Source organism: Gorilla gorilla, chromosome 8 (assembly GCF_029281585.2).
Source record: "Gorilla gorilla gorilla isolate KB3781 chromosome 8, NHGRI_mGorGor1-v2.1_pri, whole genome shotgun sequence".
Lineage (NCBI taxonomy): Eukaryota > Metazoa > Chordata > Mammalia > Primates > Hominidae > Gorilla > Gorilla gorilla.
In genome coordinates this window covers 37,923,046-37,936,454 of record NC_073232.2, presented here as the reverse complement: position 1 = coordinate 37,936,454, position 13,409 = coordinate 37,923,046, and the positions used below count along the sequence as shown (strand labels likewise).

Sequence of the window (13,409 nt, the reverse complement as noted above, 5' to 3'; positions counted from 1 at the left end):
GGCGGCTGCACACACCTATGAATATGTTGAAAACCACTGAATGGTACACTTTGAGGGAGCGGCAAGGCACGAGTATCTCCACAAATCCATTTTTCTAAAACAAGTTATGCCTTCTGACCCAGCACTGTGCTCTATACAGCACTGACTCACACTAGGAGCAGCTTTTTAGACCAGCACTTTTGGCAAAATGTAGAGAGCAGAAGCTAAGATAAGAAGCAGAATCCCTCCTCCAGCAGCCCTGGCCCCAGCCCCCTCCCATGGGACAGCTCCATGGCTGGTGGCCCTCGGCGACCCCTGCCCCACCCCACCCCAGGCCCGGAGAACACTTACACATATTTGCTGGGAATCTGCCCGCGCTGGATCTTCTGGGCATTCTCGTCCAGCTGCCAAGCCATCCAGGACCCGAACGTGCCCTGGGGCAAGGTGTCATCCACGTAGAGGATGTCGTCCTTCTTAAAGCTCAACTCATGCTCCACATCTGCCAGCCGGTCGTACAGGGCCCTGGACCACAGCACAGAAGGAACATGATCAGGCGGCTCTGGCCGCCAAGGACGAACCAGGTGCCTTCTGTGGCCAGGCCCCTAAGGCTGCCATTCTGCTTTGGGCTGTCTCCAAACTTGATCAGGAATCGCCAAGGGTGGTGATTCTCAAAGTGGGGAGCCCTGTGTTTTACATAAAGGGGCAAAGACTGCCTTTGCTCCCCTAACACTGAGGGCGCATCCCCATCAAAGAACTCACCAAGATCTGAGGCCATAACTTCCCTTTCCAGGTGGCCTTTCCCAGTTGCCTCCCTCCTCGAAGCCCAGGCCCGGCCCCTGGTTCCTACAGACTGGAATCTCTCTAGGATGGAAATATGTCATCTTCTACCCTAGAGACAGGGAGTTGTACTGCATCAGTGTTCTCATGCTTTCTGTGATCTTGGATCTTAAGAAATGTGAAGAAAGCTCTGAGCTCCTCCTAGAAAGCCTGCTGCCATCCCTAAATGCCCACAGCATTTCATACAGTAGTAAGGGCACTGAAGATGCCTGGAAGTCCACACACACTGCAGAGGGATCTGCAAACCTGGCTTGGGGGACACCAGAAAAAGAGGAGCACAGCACACAGGAAAACGGGGCTTGACTGCCTCCAAATTCTCCAGGTCTTAAGCCCTAAAGAGGGAGCCCAGCTGGTTCTTTAAGCCCTAAAGGGTTGTTCTAAGTCACAATCATCTCAACATAAATAAGCGTGCAGATTGAGTGCCAAGGAATGATGATCATGGCCCCAGCCTTGGGGGGCAAGAAACAGAGAGCCATTCACCAGGAAGAGAGTCTCCAGTGAAAGCCTCTCCTCTGGTTCCAAACCTCCCACTGATTCCCCAGCCACTGGTACCTGATGTAGAAGCTGTCACCAGGCAGGCCCTTGGCCTTCGTGAACTCCTCAGGGCGGTACTGCACTTTCAGGCGGACGCCATCCCTGGGCTTCAGCATCTCCACGTAGACTTCCTCCACTGTCTTGTTCCGCACGTCCAGGCTGCCATACTGCCAGGGATGGGGGTGGATGCATCAGAAGGCAGAAGCCAGGGGGCAGCTTGGGCACCCGAGAGGGGCCAGTGCTGACCATACGGCAGAAATTCAACATCCCTCCTTAACTGAGACTCTGGCTACCTCCCCTCTGCAGGAAGAACTGAGTCTTCATGGTCTCCTCAGTCTCCAGGTCCCGTGCGTGCTCCCTGGACACCAGGTCCTCTGCCAAGTGGCTGCCCTGCCCTTGACAGCTTATCCAGGAAAAACCCTGTTCTGGTGACTGGCAAGTCTGGGCTTTTCAGAATAGGGACCTTCCTCTTGCTGATGCTGCCTGTGCTTTTATTTATTTATTTTCTGAAACAGGGTCTCCCTCTGTCACACAGACTGAGTGCAGTGGTGCAATCACAGCTCACAGTAGCCTATACCTCCTAGGCTCAAGTGATCCTCCCACCTCAGCCTCCAGAACAACTGGGACAACAGGCACACTCCACCACACCTGGCTAATTTTTTTTGTTTTGTTTTCTGTAAAGACAGGGTCTCACTATGTTGCCCAGGCTGGTCTTGAACTCTTGGGCTCAACTAATTCTCCCACCTTGGCCTCCTAAAATTCACAGGTGTGAGCCACCAAACCCAGCCCAACTTGTGCCTTTATATTCTCATAAACCATCTCCCCCATGAGGCAGGAGACCACAGAGAAAGACCATCCTCTCTCATCAGAACAGAGTCCTGCAGCTACATCACCTGAGGGCGAGCACCTCCTGGTGCCCGGGGCCTGAGCCAAGGCTCTGCCCTCAGGTTCCCTCAATGGCCTGCCTGGCTTCACAGGGACCTCCTCAGAGGGGCTTGGCAGGATTCTGGGTTTACAGGGATTAAAAATCAACCCTGGCCAGGCACAGTGGCTCACGCCTGTAATCCCTGTACTTTGGGAGGCCAAAGCAGGCGGATCACCTGAGGTCAGGAGTTTGAGACCAGCCTGGCCAACATGATGAAACCCCATCTCTACAAAAAATACAAAAATAAATTAGCTGGGCGTGTTGGCGCATGCCTGTAATCTCAGCTACTCAGGAGGCTGAGGCAGGAGAATCGCTTGAACCTGGGAGGTGGAGGTTATGGTGAGTCGAGATTGCACCACTGCACTCCAGCCTGGGCAACAAGGGCAAAACTCTGTCTCAAAAAAAAAAAAAAAAAAAAAAATCAATCCTGAGGCTGGGCACGGTAGCTCATGCCTATAATCACAGCAATTTGGAAGGCCGAGGCGGGCAGATCACTTGAGGTCAGGAGTTTGAGACCAGCCTGGGCAACACGGTGAAACTGGTCTCTACTGAAAATATAAAAATTAGCCGGGTATCGTGGCACATGCCTGTAGTCCCAGCTACTCGGAAGGCTGAGGCAGGAGAATCGCTTGAACCTGGGAAGTGAAGGTTGCAGTGAGCTGAGATTGTGCCAGTGCACTCCAGCCTGGGCGACAGAGCAAGACTCTGCCTCAACAACAACAACAAAAGGCAGCCCTGACTGGCTCCCCAGATGAGAGGCTGTACTCCTCTGTCTTTGGTGCCACCTGAGATGGCAGCAAGCCCACTGTGCAGGTAGATGGAGGCGTGGCCTGCTCAGCAGCTCAGAACTCACCTCCAGGATGAGGTCCCCTGGCACGAGGCCATCAGGACCCTTGGCAGGACTGTCATCCTCCACCTCGGCCACAAACACCCCATGCAGGTTGCCACCACACAAGTGCACCCCAAGCTCCAGCTGGGACTTTTTGATGAAGACAACGCGTGGCTCCAGGGTCTTCTTGTTGGCATCTCCCGCAATCCTTTCAGGAAAAAAACAAAGTTCCTCAACTGTGCACAAAGAGGAGGCACAAAAAGACAAAGCAGTGGCCAATGCCCTAACCGCTTTCTGCCTGCTTCTTGGGGTCTCAGAACCACAGGGAGCTGAGAGGTGGCCTCTAGTTCTACTGGCTTGGCGTTCGGGACAGGATGCTAAGGTGCACTGGAGATGAAGGCAAGACCCCAGGTCCAAAGCCAGTTAGGGGGGGCAGTCAAAACCATAAATCAGTGCCCCTGCTCCCAGGCCTGGCTATCAATCTCATGCCTTAAAGATCAGGATGGCCTCCCTCCCATGTGGATCACACTCATTTTCCTAACTTAGTACTTCCTAAGGAAAGGTAAAGTTGGCCTCACTGTCCAGAGCACAGCAATGTATTCAGCAAATGTCTACGAAGCAGCTTCTATAGACCAGCAACTGCTAACTTGTGAAGAGGGGCCCCTTGCCATCAAGGCACTTACAATCAAGGAAGGGAAGCTGAAAGTAAGCTGCTGAACACATGGAGGGAGTGAGATGGGACAGTGATGGAAACAGATACAGGGGGCTTCAGGGGAGACGCCAGCCCGGGAGGAAAACCTTGCAGCAGGTAAGTTCCAATGTGACAGACTCTGGTATAGAGAATGCAGAGCTGGCCTCATTCTGTGAGATGCTGCCCAGGGCTTGGTGAAGGCCTCTCAGTGCTAGAGACACAGCTCCTCCAGGACGGCAGAGTGATCATGTCACACCATGGCCTGGATGGCCCTCCCTGCAGCCCCAGGCCAGTCTGGACGCTGTGCAGCTCCCACGGAGCTCCTTCCTCCTCCTGAACTCTGCTGCTCCCTCGGCCTGGACTTCTCTTTATGCCCACTCTTGGCTCTTGCCTGTCCTGAACATTTTAATCCAGCTGCCACCTCCCCTGCCACACTCCAGTGATCTTCCTGCCTGCTCTGCAGCAGCCAGCAGTGCCCTCCCGGCACCCTGACTGTGCTGCACGTGCCCGGCACTGGTCTGCCACCTCGTTGGGGGAAGCACTGCTGTGGGTGGCCAGAGCCCAGGGCCTGGCCGGGTGATGACTGTGGGAATGTGTCCAAAGACAGACTCAGAAAGCGAGTGAATAAGAAAAGGAGAAGAGAAAGAGAAGATGCAGGGGAAAAAACAAGTCAATAGAAAACAGGAGAAAAAGAGAAAGGAAAAGAGAGAGTAGGGAAGGAAAAAAGGAATGCCGTGCTCCCGGCCCAACTCCTGAAGACCTGGTGTGCGGCCTGCAGCACATGAGGCCAGCTGCCCAGTGCCCACGCCACTTGGAGAATGTGCTCAGCCCCACCCAGCTGAAGTGGACACAGGGAAGGCTCACAGCAACATTTGCTGACCTGGAGCTGCTCTGCTTGGCTGGCGGGGTGCTAGGCCCCTCGTCCTGCTCCATCAGTGGGTCGATGACAGATGGATGCTCCGGGGTGGTGGTGCCACTGCCCTGGAGAGTGGAGTGGGTACCGGCAGGGTCCAGGTGTGAGCTGGAGGCGGAGGACAGGAGGGATAAGGAGCAGTACGAAGCCACCCAGAGCCACCCCCACTCCTGTGGCAACTAGATCTGAGCTATAAATGGGGACCGGGTCACATAGCCCTGCACCCTGTGCCCTGAGCAGAGCAGACACATTAGAAGCCTGGACCCATGACATCCACCTGTCCTCTCCCCTCCACCTGTCCTCAGCTCAGGGGCCCTCTCCAAAGGCATCTGGCCTCAGGAAGCTGTGAGCATCCTGTCCCTTTTCCTCTGCCTGTGCATCCCATCTCTCCTGCTGAGCTTGTGGCGCAGCACTGCAGGGCATGCCTCCTCTTCTTTTCTGCCCTTCAACCCACAGCTCAGGGGCAGATACAGACAGGTGTACAGCATCTGCTCCTGGACAGGGAGCCAAACACTGTGAGCGAGAATCCACCCCCGGGGCCACAACTCCTGGCTACCATGGGCCCCTGCTGGTCAGGGGGACCAAAGCCATCTGTTTCCAAACCCCATTTCAGGAGGAGACAGCCTCTCTATATATGCCCCTTTTCCAAAATCCAGGGCTGGTCAACTCTCTCTTTAGCAGCAGTAGGATCCCCAGAACTTACGGCTGGCACCCTGGGTTTCCCTGCAATGAGCAGAGTGCTGCTGCACCCACCTCTCCACCCCCAGCCCAGACGGCCCAGGGAGGCCCGCACTCACCTGGACCGGGAGTGGCTGCTGAGCTGGTGCACGTGGGGGTTGTACTGGGCCAGGATGGTGATGGTATCACACTGCTGCCCAATGATGAGCCGCGCCTGCTGCTCCGTGGCGCTCCGCAGGTTTATGCCGTTGAACTGGGGAAACACCAGGATGGGCTCAGTGAGGGGGTCGGGGCTGTGGACAGGGAGGAGGCCCTGGGGACTTGGGAGCACTGCTGTTCCCTAGGAGGAGGAGAGGTGGAAGAAGTGCAGGTTTCCATGGGCGCCATGCAGGAGGGCAGCTCCCTCTCACCTCCAGTAACTGATCCCCATACTCGAGGCCAGCCTGGTGAGCGATGCTCCCCAAGGTCACCTTGGAGACGTAGATGCCGCCCTTCTCTCCACTCACGATGGAGATGCCCAGCGGCTCTGAGCCCTTCTGCACCTTCACGTGGCGTGGCTCCTCCACATAAGGCCTAAGGAAAAGTCAAAAGTTTCGGGGACTCAGGGTCAAACAAAAGGGTTGGGGAGAGCCTGAGCTCTCTCCGATCAGGCATATGATCAGACAGTGCAGAAAAGGCCCCGAGCCTGGATGCTCCCATTGTGACACAGCTACATGGGGACACGGTGGGCCCACCCCTGTGTGACAAACGATCACATTCCCACAGCCTCACGCAACACGAGCACAGCACACGCAGACACGCAACCACCCAGGCCAAAGACACAGAGAACGGTCCGTGTGAACTATAAACACTGATACACGTGGATTTTCATTACAGGAGAGGAGCTGCCCCACAATATGCAATTACAAACTCTGGGGGGTCTTGAGATGCCCTCCGAGGAAAAGAGATGGCTCCTGGGATGACATTCCATCCTAAGGGGGCAACAGAAAATAATCCAGTTTTATGTTTACTGGCTACACAGAGTGATGCAAACTGGTCACAGAAATTAAGCTGCTGCAGACCCAAGCCTTTGTAAAGGGAGAAGGCTGGGAGCAAGGCTGCAGCCATGCACTTGCTGCCCTGGGGCTGTACAGTGCACCCAAGGGCGCCGGGGCAGGGGCTTGGCAGGGAGCCTCTGGGCAGGCCAACTGCATGGTGGAAGACCTGGGCCTGGTGGCCACGGGCAGCCTCAGAAGAGATCTGTGGTGGCAGAGACATCTGGAAGGTGACAAAGGTTAGAAAGAAGATAAGGGATGCTCAGAGGAGAAAGACAATCAGAGACACCTGGAACATAACAGAAAAGACAGTCAAGTGATGCGGAGCCTCCCGTTGGGACTTCACGCCACCCAGGGCTTCATTCCTCCAAGGTATGGACACCTGAGATTTTCCTCGCAGGATAAAAAACCATATAGCCAAAGGCTGAGGGGGCCAGTCCAGGTCCCCTCTACAGCACACGGTCAGGATAGATTCTAGCGGGGAGGCACCTAAACCACCCCACCCCGGCCACCTGGAGGCAGAGCAGCTTCCCACTTGGCAGTCTCAGCCTGTGGCCCTATGGCCCAGCCCTCTTGGGAAGGGGAGATTAAAATTCTTCTTGAGTTGTCCCTGCTCTCTCCCACCCTCCAAAGTGTTCCCACTTCCCAAACTTGCCCACTCTGGAAATCCTCCCTTGACCCTCCAGCTCAGACAGATCCACCCCAGACTACACCCACGGTCCCTTCCGATTCAACACGGATTACAGCCCCGTGCTGTTGAGAGCTGCAGAGCCCTCAGCACACAGCCACCCCCACATCACCCTCCTGCCCCAGCCTTAGATGATGAAACAGAGGCCCAGAGCAGAAAGAGGTCCACCTCCGTACAACACATGTAACACAATAAAGGAGCAAGCAACTAAGTCACAGCAATAGCCACCCAACAGAACAATGATCTGAACCAGGTTCCCAGGTTCCAGTGACATGCAAAGACGTAAGGGACACACCACGGGGTGGGGAGGCCCGATCGGCATCATTTCACATTTCACTTATATTTATCTGCATCTGCAAACAAAAGTATGCGTGGATTTATGCACAAGGAAGCTTCTTATGTAGGACATTACCAAGTGTTAACAATGGTGTCTCCAGGTGAGGGGATCCGAGCTAATCTTTTTTTCTTTCTCTTTTTTTGGAGGCGGATTCTTGCTCTGTCACCCAGGCTGGAGTGCAGTAGCATGATCTCAGCTTGCTGCAACTGCACCTCCTGGGTTCCAATGATTCTCCTGCCTCAGCCTCTCAAGTAGCTGGGATTATAGGTGTACGCCCTCATGCCCAGCTAATTTTTGTATTTTTAGTAGAGACAGGGTTTCACCATGTTGGCCAGGCTGGTCTCGAACTCCTGACCTCAGGTGATATGCCCGTCTCAGCCACCCAAAGTGCTGGGATTACAGGCATAGGCTACCGCACTCGGCCAGAGATAATCTTTACTTTATAGTCTTCTGAATGATTTGAATTGTTTGTAATATGCATAGAAGTTTTCTCTAAACAACAGCTGCTTCTCAAAAGAGGTTTATAAAGTATACTTAAACTATTACAAATAGCTAAAAACATAACATTAAGGGAGATTTGATTATGTACATAAATAATAAAGCATGTTTTATATATATATATATATTTCCAAAGGGTAATGGCAATTGAATCTCTTGTTGAAGAAATTATCTGTGACTTTTTTCTTCTTTCTACTTTTCTGTTTTTTATTTTTTGAGACGGAGTCTCGCTCTGTCAACCCAGGCTGGAGTGCAGTGGCGCAATCTCAGCTCACTGCAACCTCCGCCTCCCGGGTTCAAGCAATTCTCCTGCCTCAGCCTCCCGAGTAGCAGGGACTACAGGTGCCCGCCACCATGCCTGGCTAATTTTTGTATTTTTAGTAGAGACGGGGTTTCACCATGTTGGCCAGGTTGGTCTTGAACTCCTGACCTCCAGTGATCCACCTGCCTCGGCCTCCTTACAGGTGTGAACCACAGCACTCGGCCTTCTTTCTACTTTTCTATGTCTCTGATTTTCCATAACAAGTATAAAATACTGTACTTCAGAATCTGGGAAACGGGGCTATTTTTAAAAAGAAAGCTGTTGCTCAGTCAGGTCACACATGTCAAATTTCATCTCCATTCGGATCCTAACCACCATGAGGGCAGGAGTCACTCACATTTTTCTCCCTCCTGGAGCAGGTCCTGGCTCTCCGTGCCCTGTGGGGAGCTAAGGGAATGCTTGGCAGTGGGTGGCAAGGCCCTTTCCACAACTGAAGAACCCACTTCACTTGGGGAAGGTCCCGTCCTCTCTGTGGCCAGGGCCGGGGCTGAGTAAAACAGGCCAGCATGCTCCTGCGCGTGCCACATGGTAAGAGCTCCGTCAGCATTTCTTCCGAGTTACACCCGATTCCCCTATTGGGGCCAGGCCTCTGTGTTTTGCTGTCCTTCCATTACCCCTCAGGTTCTCTGGTTTGTTGCCTTTTAAGTTCAGATTTTCAAGTCAAATATAAGATTTTCTCTGGCTGGGCACGGTGGCTCACGTCTGTAATCCCAACACTGTGGGAGGCCAAGGCGTGCGGATCACCTGAGGTCAGGAGTTCAAGACCAGCTTGACCAACATGGTGAAACCCCATCTCTACTAAAAATACAAAAATTAGCCAGGCGTGGTGGTGGGCGCCTGTAATCTCAGCTACTCTGGAGGCTGAGGCACAAAAATCGCCTTGAACTTGGGAGGCAGAGATTGCAGTGAGCCAAGATTGCACCACTGTACTCCAGCCTGGGCGAAAAGAGCAAAACTCTGTCTCAAAAAAAAATATGTTTTCTTAACATAGGGCCCACCCCTGCTGAGGCTCACAGCTAGAGGCCTCAGCTTTCTGGACTCAAATGAAAGAGAGTATCTGTGTTTCTTTTGGTGATTAAATAAAAGCAAGTTTATCAGAGCTCTTTAAGATCTACAATCTAGACAGAAGCTGTTAAATATAAACACAATCTAGTAAGTTCTATCTAGGGGAACAACAGAGAGGGATGTGTGTGCACAGTGCGCGGGGGTGACGGATTCCATGGAGGAGGTGCCTCTGGACAGACAGCAAGCCTACGGTCAACCTGAAACCTAAGATGGACCTACATTCTAAAATGAACCAGTACCAGTAAAAAGCTAGGCTGCACATTTATGCTTTCTTCCTGTGTATATTTTATTTCACAACAGAAAGCTTCGAATGAGAGGGAAAAAGCAAAGGGTAAGAATGAGTCCCGGTGCCAGCCGCTAACCACGTGGCCACAGGTCTGTCACTCCAACGTCTGGATCCAGTTTCCTCAACTGTGAAACAGGGATAACAATAATAACGACACTGGCAGGGTCCCTGTAAGGATCTCGTGACTTAGCCACATGTAAAGTGCTTGAACAAGGGCCCAGGAAGGTATAAATGGTGCCACGATGGCACGATCACCGTCAGGTCATTTCCAGCATCATCTACTGTGAGCCCTCTTGGCTCCATGCCTTGCCATCCACACACGCCCCATCTCTCTGTATCCAGTGCCCCATGGCACTTACTGGTGACACCAGCAAATGCTGGGACACCCAAGCTACTCCTGCTGCTTCTACTAAGCCCCTTCCCTGCAGATCCCAGGCCTGCTGCCGGGATGCACACTGTCCACTGGTTTACCCATGCCACCGATGACCGGCCATGCTCACCTGTCCTTTCTCCGCTCCCCGAGGGACGCGGGGTTGACAGCGATTCTGGGCAATGTGGAGGCTGAGGTCTGGGACTGGCTACAAGAGGACAGGGTGTCGATGTTCAGGGGTGACTGTGGAGGAGTGCTGCATTCAGAATGTGACACTGAACCTGCAGAGAGGAGTGGGTAATGCCAGTGTGAACTCCCATCTCACTTCCCCAACAGCCAAGACCAAGAGGCAGATGCGATCCAGACACACAGCTCTATCCCCATTGCATCGCATAGTCTGGAGCTCAGATGCTAGGCTCTGCATTGCCCCCTACCCCCCACACCACCAGGCCTACTGCTGGGCTCAGTGAATTTTTACTGACTGACTGAGATGACTATGAAGTTCTCAGCTAAGCCCAGAGACTCCACCATGAGGAGTCAGACTGCAGGAAAAGCAGGAGAGATGGGAGTGTCGAGAAGTCCTTACCTCTCTCGGAGCCCACGACATTCCGCGGATATCTTGGTGTTGATGGGATTTTAATGCGTTCCGCCTTGAACTGCAAGTTACTCGAAGAACCTATTGTTCCATAAGGGAACAAAACTTCAGGCCTCATGGTTAAACACCACCCTGTCCTTCCTCTCCACCAGGCTATCAGTCAGGATAATAAATGCAAAGCTGGGCCCTGCTGTTTATTCCCAAGGGAGCCTTGATGTGGAACAGTCAAGAAAAGCAGACGTTTAACATTTATCTCAATAAACTGTGCAGGCCCAGACTGCTCCAGAACAGGAGCGCACAAGTCTCACTTCCAGCCATGGAACAGCAGCCTAAGAGACACGGCAGCTGCTCCATCTTTTCTCCCCAGCGCCAGAGTTCCCCAAGATCTCCATGAGCTGCCTTTGTCCGACTCTCCTCCGGGGTTCACTTTCCATACAAAAATGTATGAAGAGCCATACAAAACAGTCCAGAATGAGGCCAACAACCTCAGGGACACAGAGCAAGGCTCCTAGCTGAGGGGTCACCTGAATGACCATAAGGCCCCCACAGAAAGCGGAAGGCGAAAGCAATGGCTCTGACAGCAGCATGGGCATGGCTGGCCCATGAAGGAAGCAGCCCTTCCCAGTAGAGAAATGAGCTCAGTCCCAGGAGGTGACAGGAGCTTGTGTGGGGAGCCCACCCGCAGATCTGGACATTAAGATGCAGGCAGAGATGAAAAGCTTGGCACCCTCTGCAGCACAAAGTCCAAGTGGTGCAGTTACCCAGGCGGGCGCTGGAGGGCAGTGAGTTGGACCCATGGGTGGCTCTCATCTCGGAGTAGTCGCTGCAGGTCCTGTGGCTCAGGTCCAGGCTCAGGCGTCCCTGGTGCTGAACACTGCGTAAAAACAAGAGGTGAGGAGTTCGGGAGGAGAACCAGGAACAGATGTGGCCACTGGGGAGAAACACACAGACCAGGCAAGGGTTCCCAAGCGGGCAGAAGGGAGGCCCAGGAGCCACTGATTATTAGCCGAGGATAGCAGGCTGCCCTCAGCCACTCCCGGAGGTGGCATCCACCAAGAGCCTTCAAGCAGTAGAAAGGGCCACACACATGGGGCGGCCAGTATCATACCCACTCCAGCCATAGGGTCAGGATTAGGCTCACTAGGAGGAAGTGATAAAAAACAGAGGTTTTGCAACCTGGGTGGGCCTGAGGAGGGTGAACCTGTCCTCCCAGGAAGTGGGTAAGGAGAGACAAGATGGGCACAGAGGACTTTGGGGAGGGGACCTATGTGCCTCCCTCGGGACAGCGTGCCTAAGAAACTGAAGGGCTGAGCAGGGATCGCCCACATCAGGCTGCCCTGAGGCCAGGCCTCAACAGCATCTTTTTCCAGCTATGTAATGAGGTGACATCTCTTCCCTGCTTAAACTCTACAGTGGTCTCCACTGTCCTTAGAATAAAATCCAAACTCTTCATCACGGCTGCAGGTCCCACAGGGTTTGTGCCCTGTGACCTCAAACCTTTTCTTGACTCGTTGCCCCTTTGCCAAGCTCCCACGACTGTGCCTGGGTGCCCTGGCCTTGGCACCGATGGCCCTTCTCCCTGGAGGCTCCAGCCCAGGTCTTGTGCAGCTGGCCTCTTTCATCCTTCTGGTCACAGCAGCATCCCCTCTGCCACAGGGCCCTTCCTGACCACCCACTCTAACTTGCCACCCTCTTCCAAGTTACAGCCCAGCCTGTCACCCTGTTTGACTCCCTTCATAGCCTCTTGGCACCATCTGATATCACTTCGTTCATTTTTTTTTTTGTCTGCCTCCCACATTTGAAAAACCACACCACATGAGCTAGAAGCTAATTTGTTTAGTTCAGCATTGTATCCTCTTATAATTAGGATAGACCGAGGCATGTAGTAGGTGCTCAAAAAATATCTGTCAAATGAATGAGTAAGAGTGGCCTGGAGCCAGCCCACCCTCTTATGAAGTACCAGTTTCCTCATCTTCAAGACAGAGACAGTAATAGGACTTAGCCCATGAGGTTGCTGTTGATTCGGTGAAATGATATTCATAAAGGTCTGAGCACAGTGGCTGGGACATAAGCACTCAAACATCAGCTGCTATCACTATCGTGTCCTTCCAGTACCTTTTGAAACCTTGTGCTGATGAATTCAGAAAGCAGCCCTAAGGCTCCCTTTCCCTGTGCTGCTCTAGCCAGTCCCCTCCCAGGCAGGCAAGGAAGCTTCTCCACCAATGAGCCTCTTTATGCACTCATGGTTCCATGTCCAGGCAGGCTTGCGCAGCTGGGGTACAGAGAAGCGTAGGGTGCCTTCACATACCTGGGATGCAAACCCTGGGGGCCAGCATCTCGGGCCGCAGGTGGAGAGCTGCAGGGGCCAACCCTGTGACTGCGCACAGTGTAGATGGGGTTCCGCAGGATGGAGCTCACAGTGGTGCTGGGGGTCAAACTCCGGGGAACAGTGCCTAGAAATGGGCTTGGTGAGAAAAGTCGCCCCAAAGGACCCAGCCAGCCCAGGACTTACACAAGCCTTTCCCCTGTATCCCAGGACGCAGCCGCAGTCTTTTGGGAAAAGGACTTGGGAGATGAGTTTTAACCACCAATTCACAATGTGGCTGTGGCTCCTGGCCTGTCTCCATTTGTAAAAAGGGGGGAAGTCTCTTTCATGCTTCCTATTTCCAGAAAGCATTTTGACAAGCTAAGACATGTCATGGCTATAAGACAAACCATCCCAGACAGGGCAGCATTTCCCAGTTCTCTGGACCTCAGGGCTGAAAACACATGGCAGCTCTCTGAAATGCTGCCTCCCCTCTCCCTGGAGACTAGGCATCCCGAGTTTA

General features: G+C 53.3%; 1 protein-coding gene across 4 annotated transcripts in view; it reads right to left on the bottom strand.

The window, feature by feature from the left end:
- DLG5 (discs large MAGUK scaffold protein 5) overlaps window positions 1-13,409 on the bottom strand; it is a 136,136-nt gene that overhangs the window by 15,656 nt on the left and 107,071 nt on the right. For all 4 annotated transcript variants that reach the window (XM_031015233.3, XM_055353792.2, XM_031015232.3 and 1 more), the window contains 10 exons: window positions 12,890-13,034; window positions 11,343-11,455; window positions 10,573-10,662; window positions 10,117-10,267; window positions 5,797-5,959; window positions 5,506-5,639; window positions 4,676-4,816; window positions 3,129-3,312; window positions 1,369-1,517; window positions 331-501 (listed from right to left, as the gene is read on the bottom strand). In XM_031015233.3, coding sequence (XP_030871093.2) covers window positions 331-501; window positions 1,369-1,517; window positions 3,129-3,312; window positions 4,676-4,816; window positions 5,506-5,639; window positions 5,797-5,959; window positions 10,117-10,267; window positions 10,573-10,662; window positions 11,343-11,455; window positions 12,890-13,034 — 1,441 coding nt within the window. The remainder of the gene's footprint in view (window positions 1-330; window positions 502-1,368; window positions 1,518-3,128; window positions 3,313-4,675; window positions 4,817-5,505; window positions 5,640-5,796; window positions 5,960-10,116; window positions 10,268-10,572; window positions 10,663-11,342; window positions 11,456-12,889; window positions 13,035-13,409) is intronic.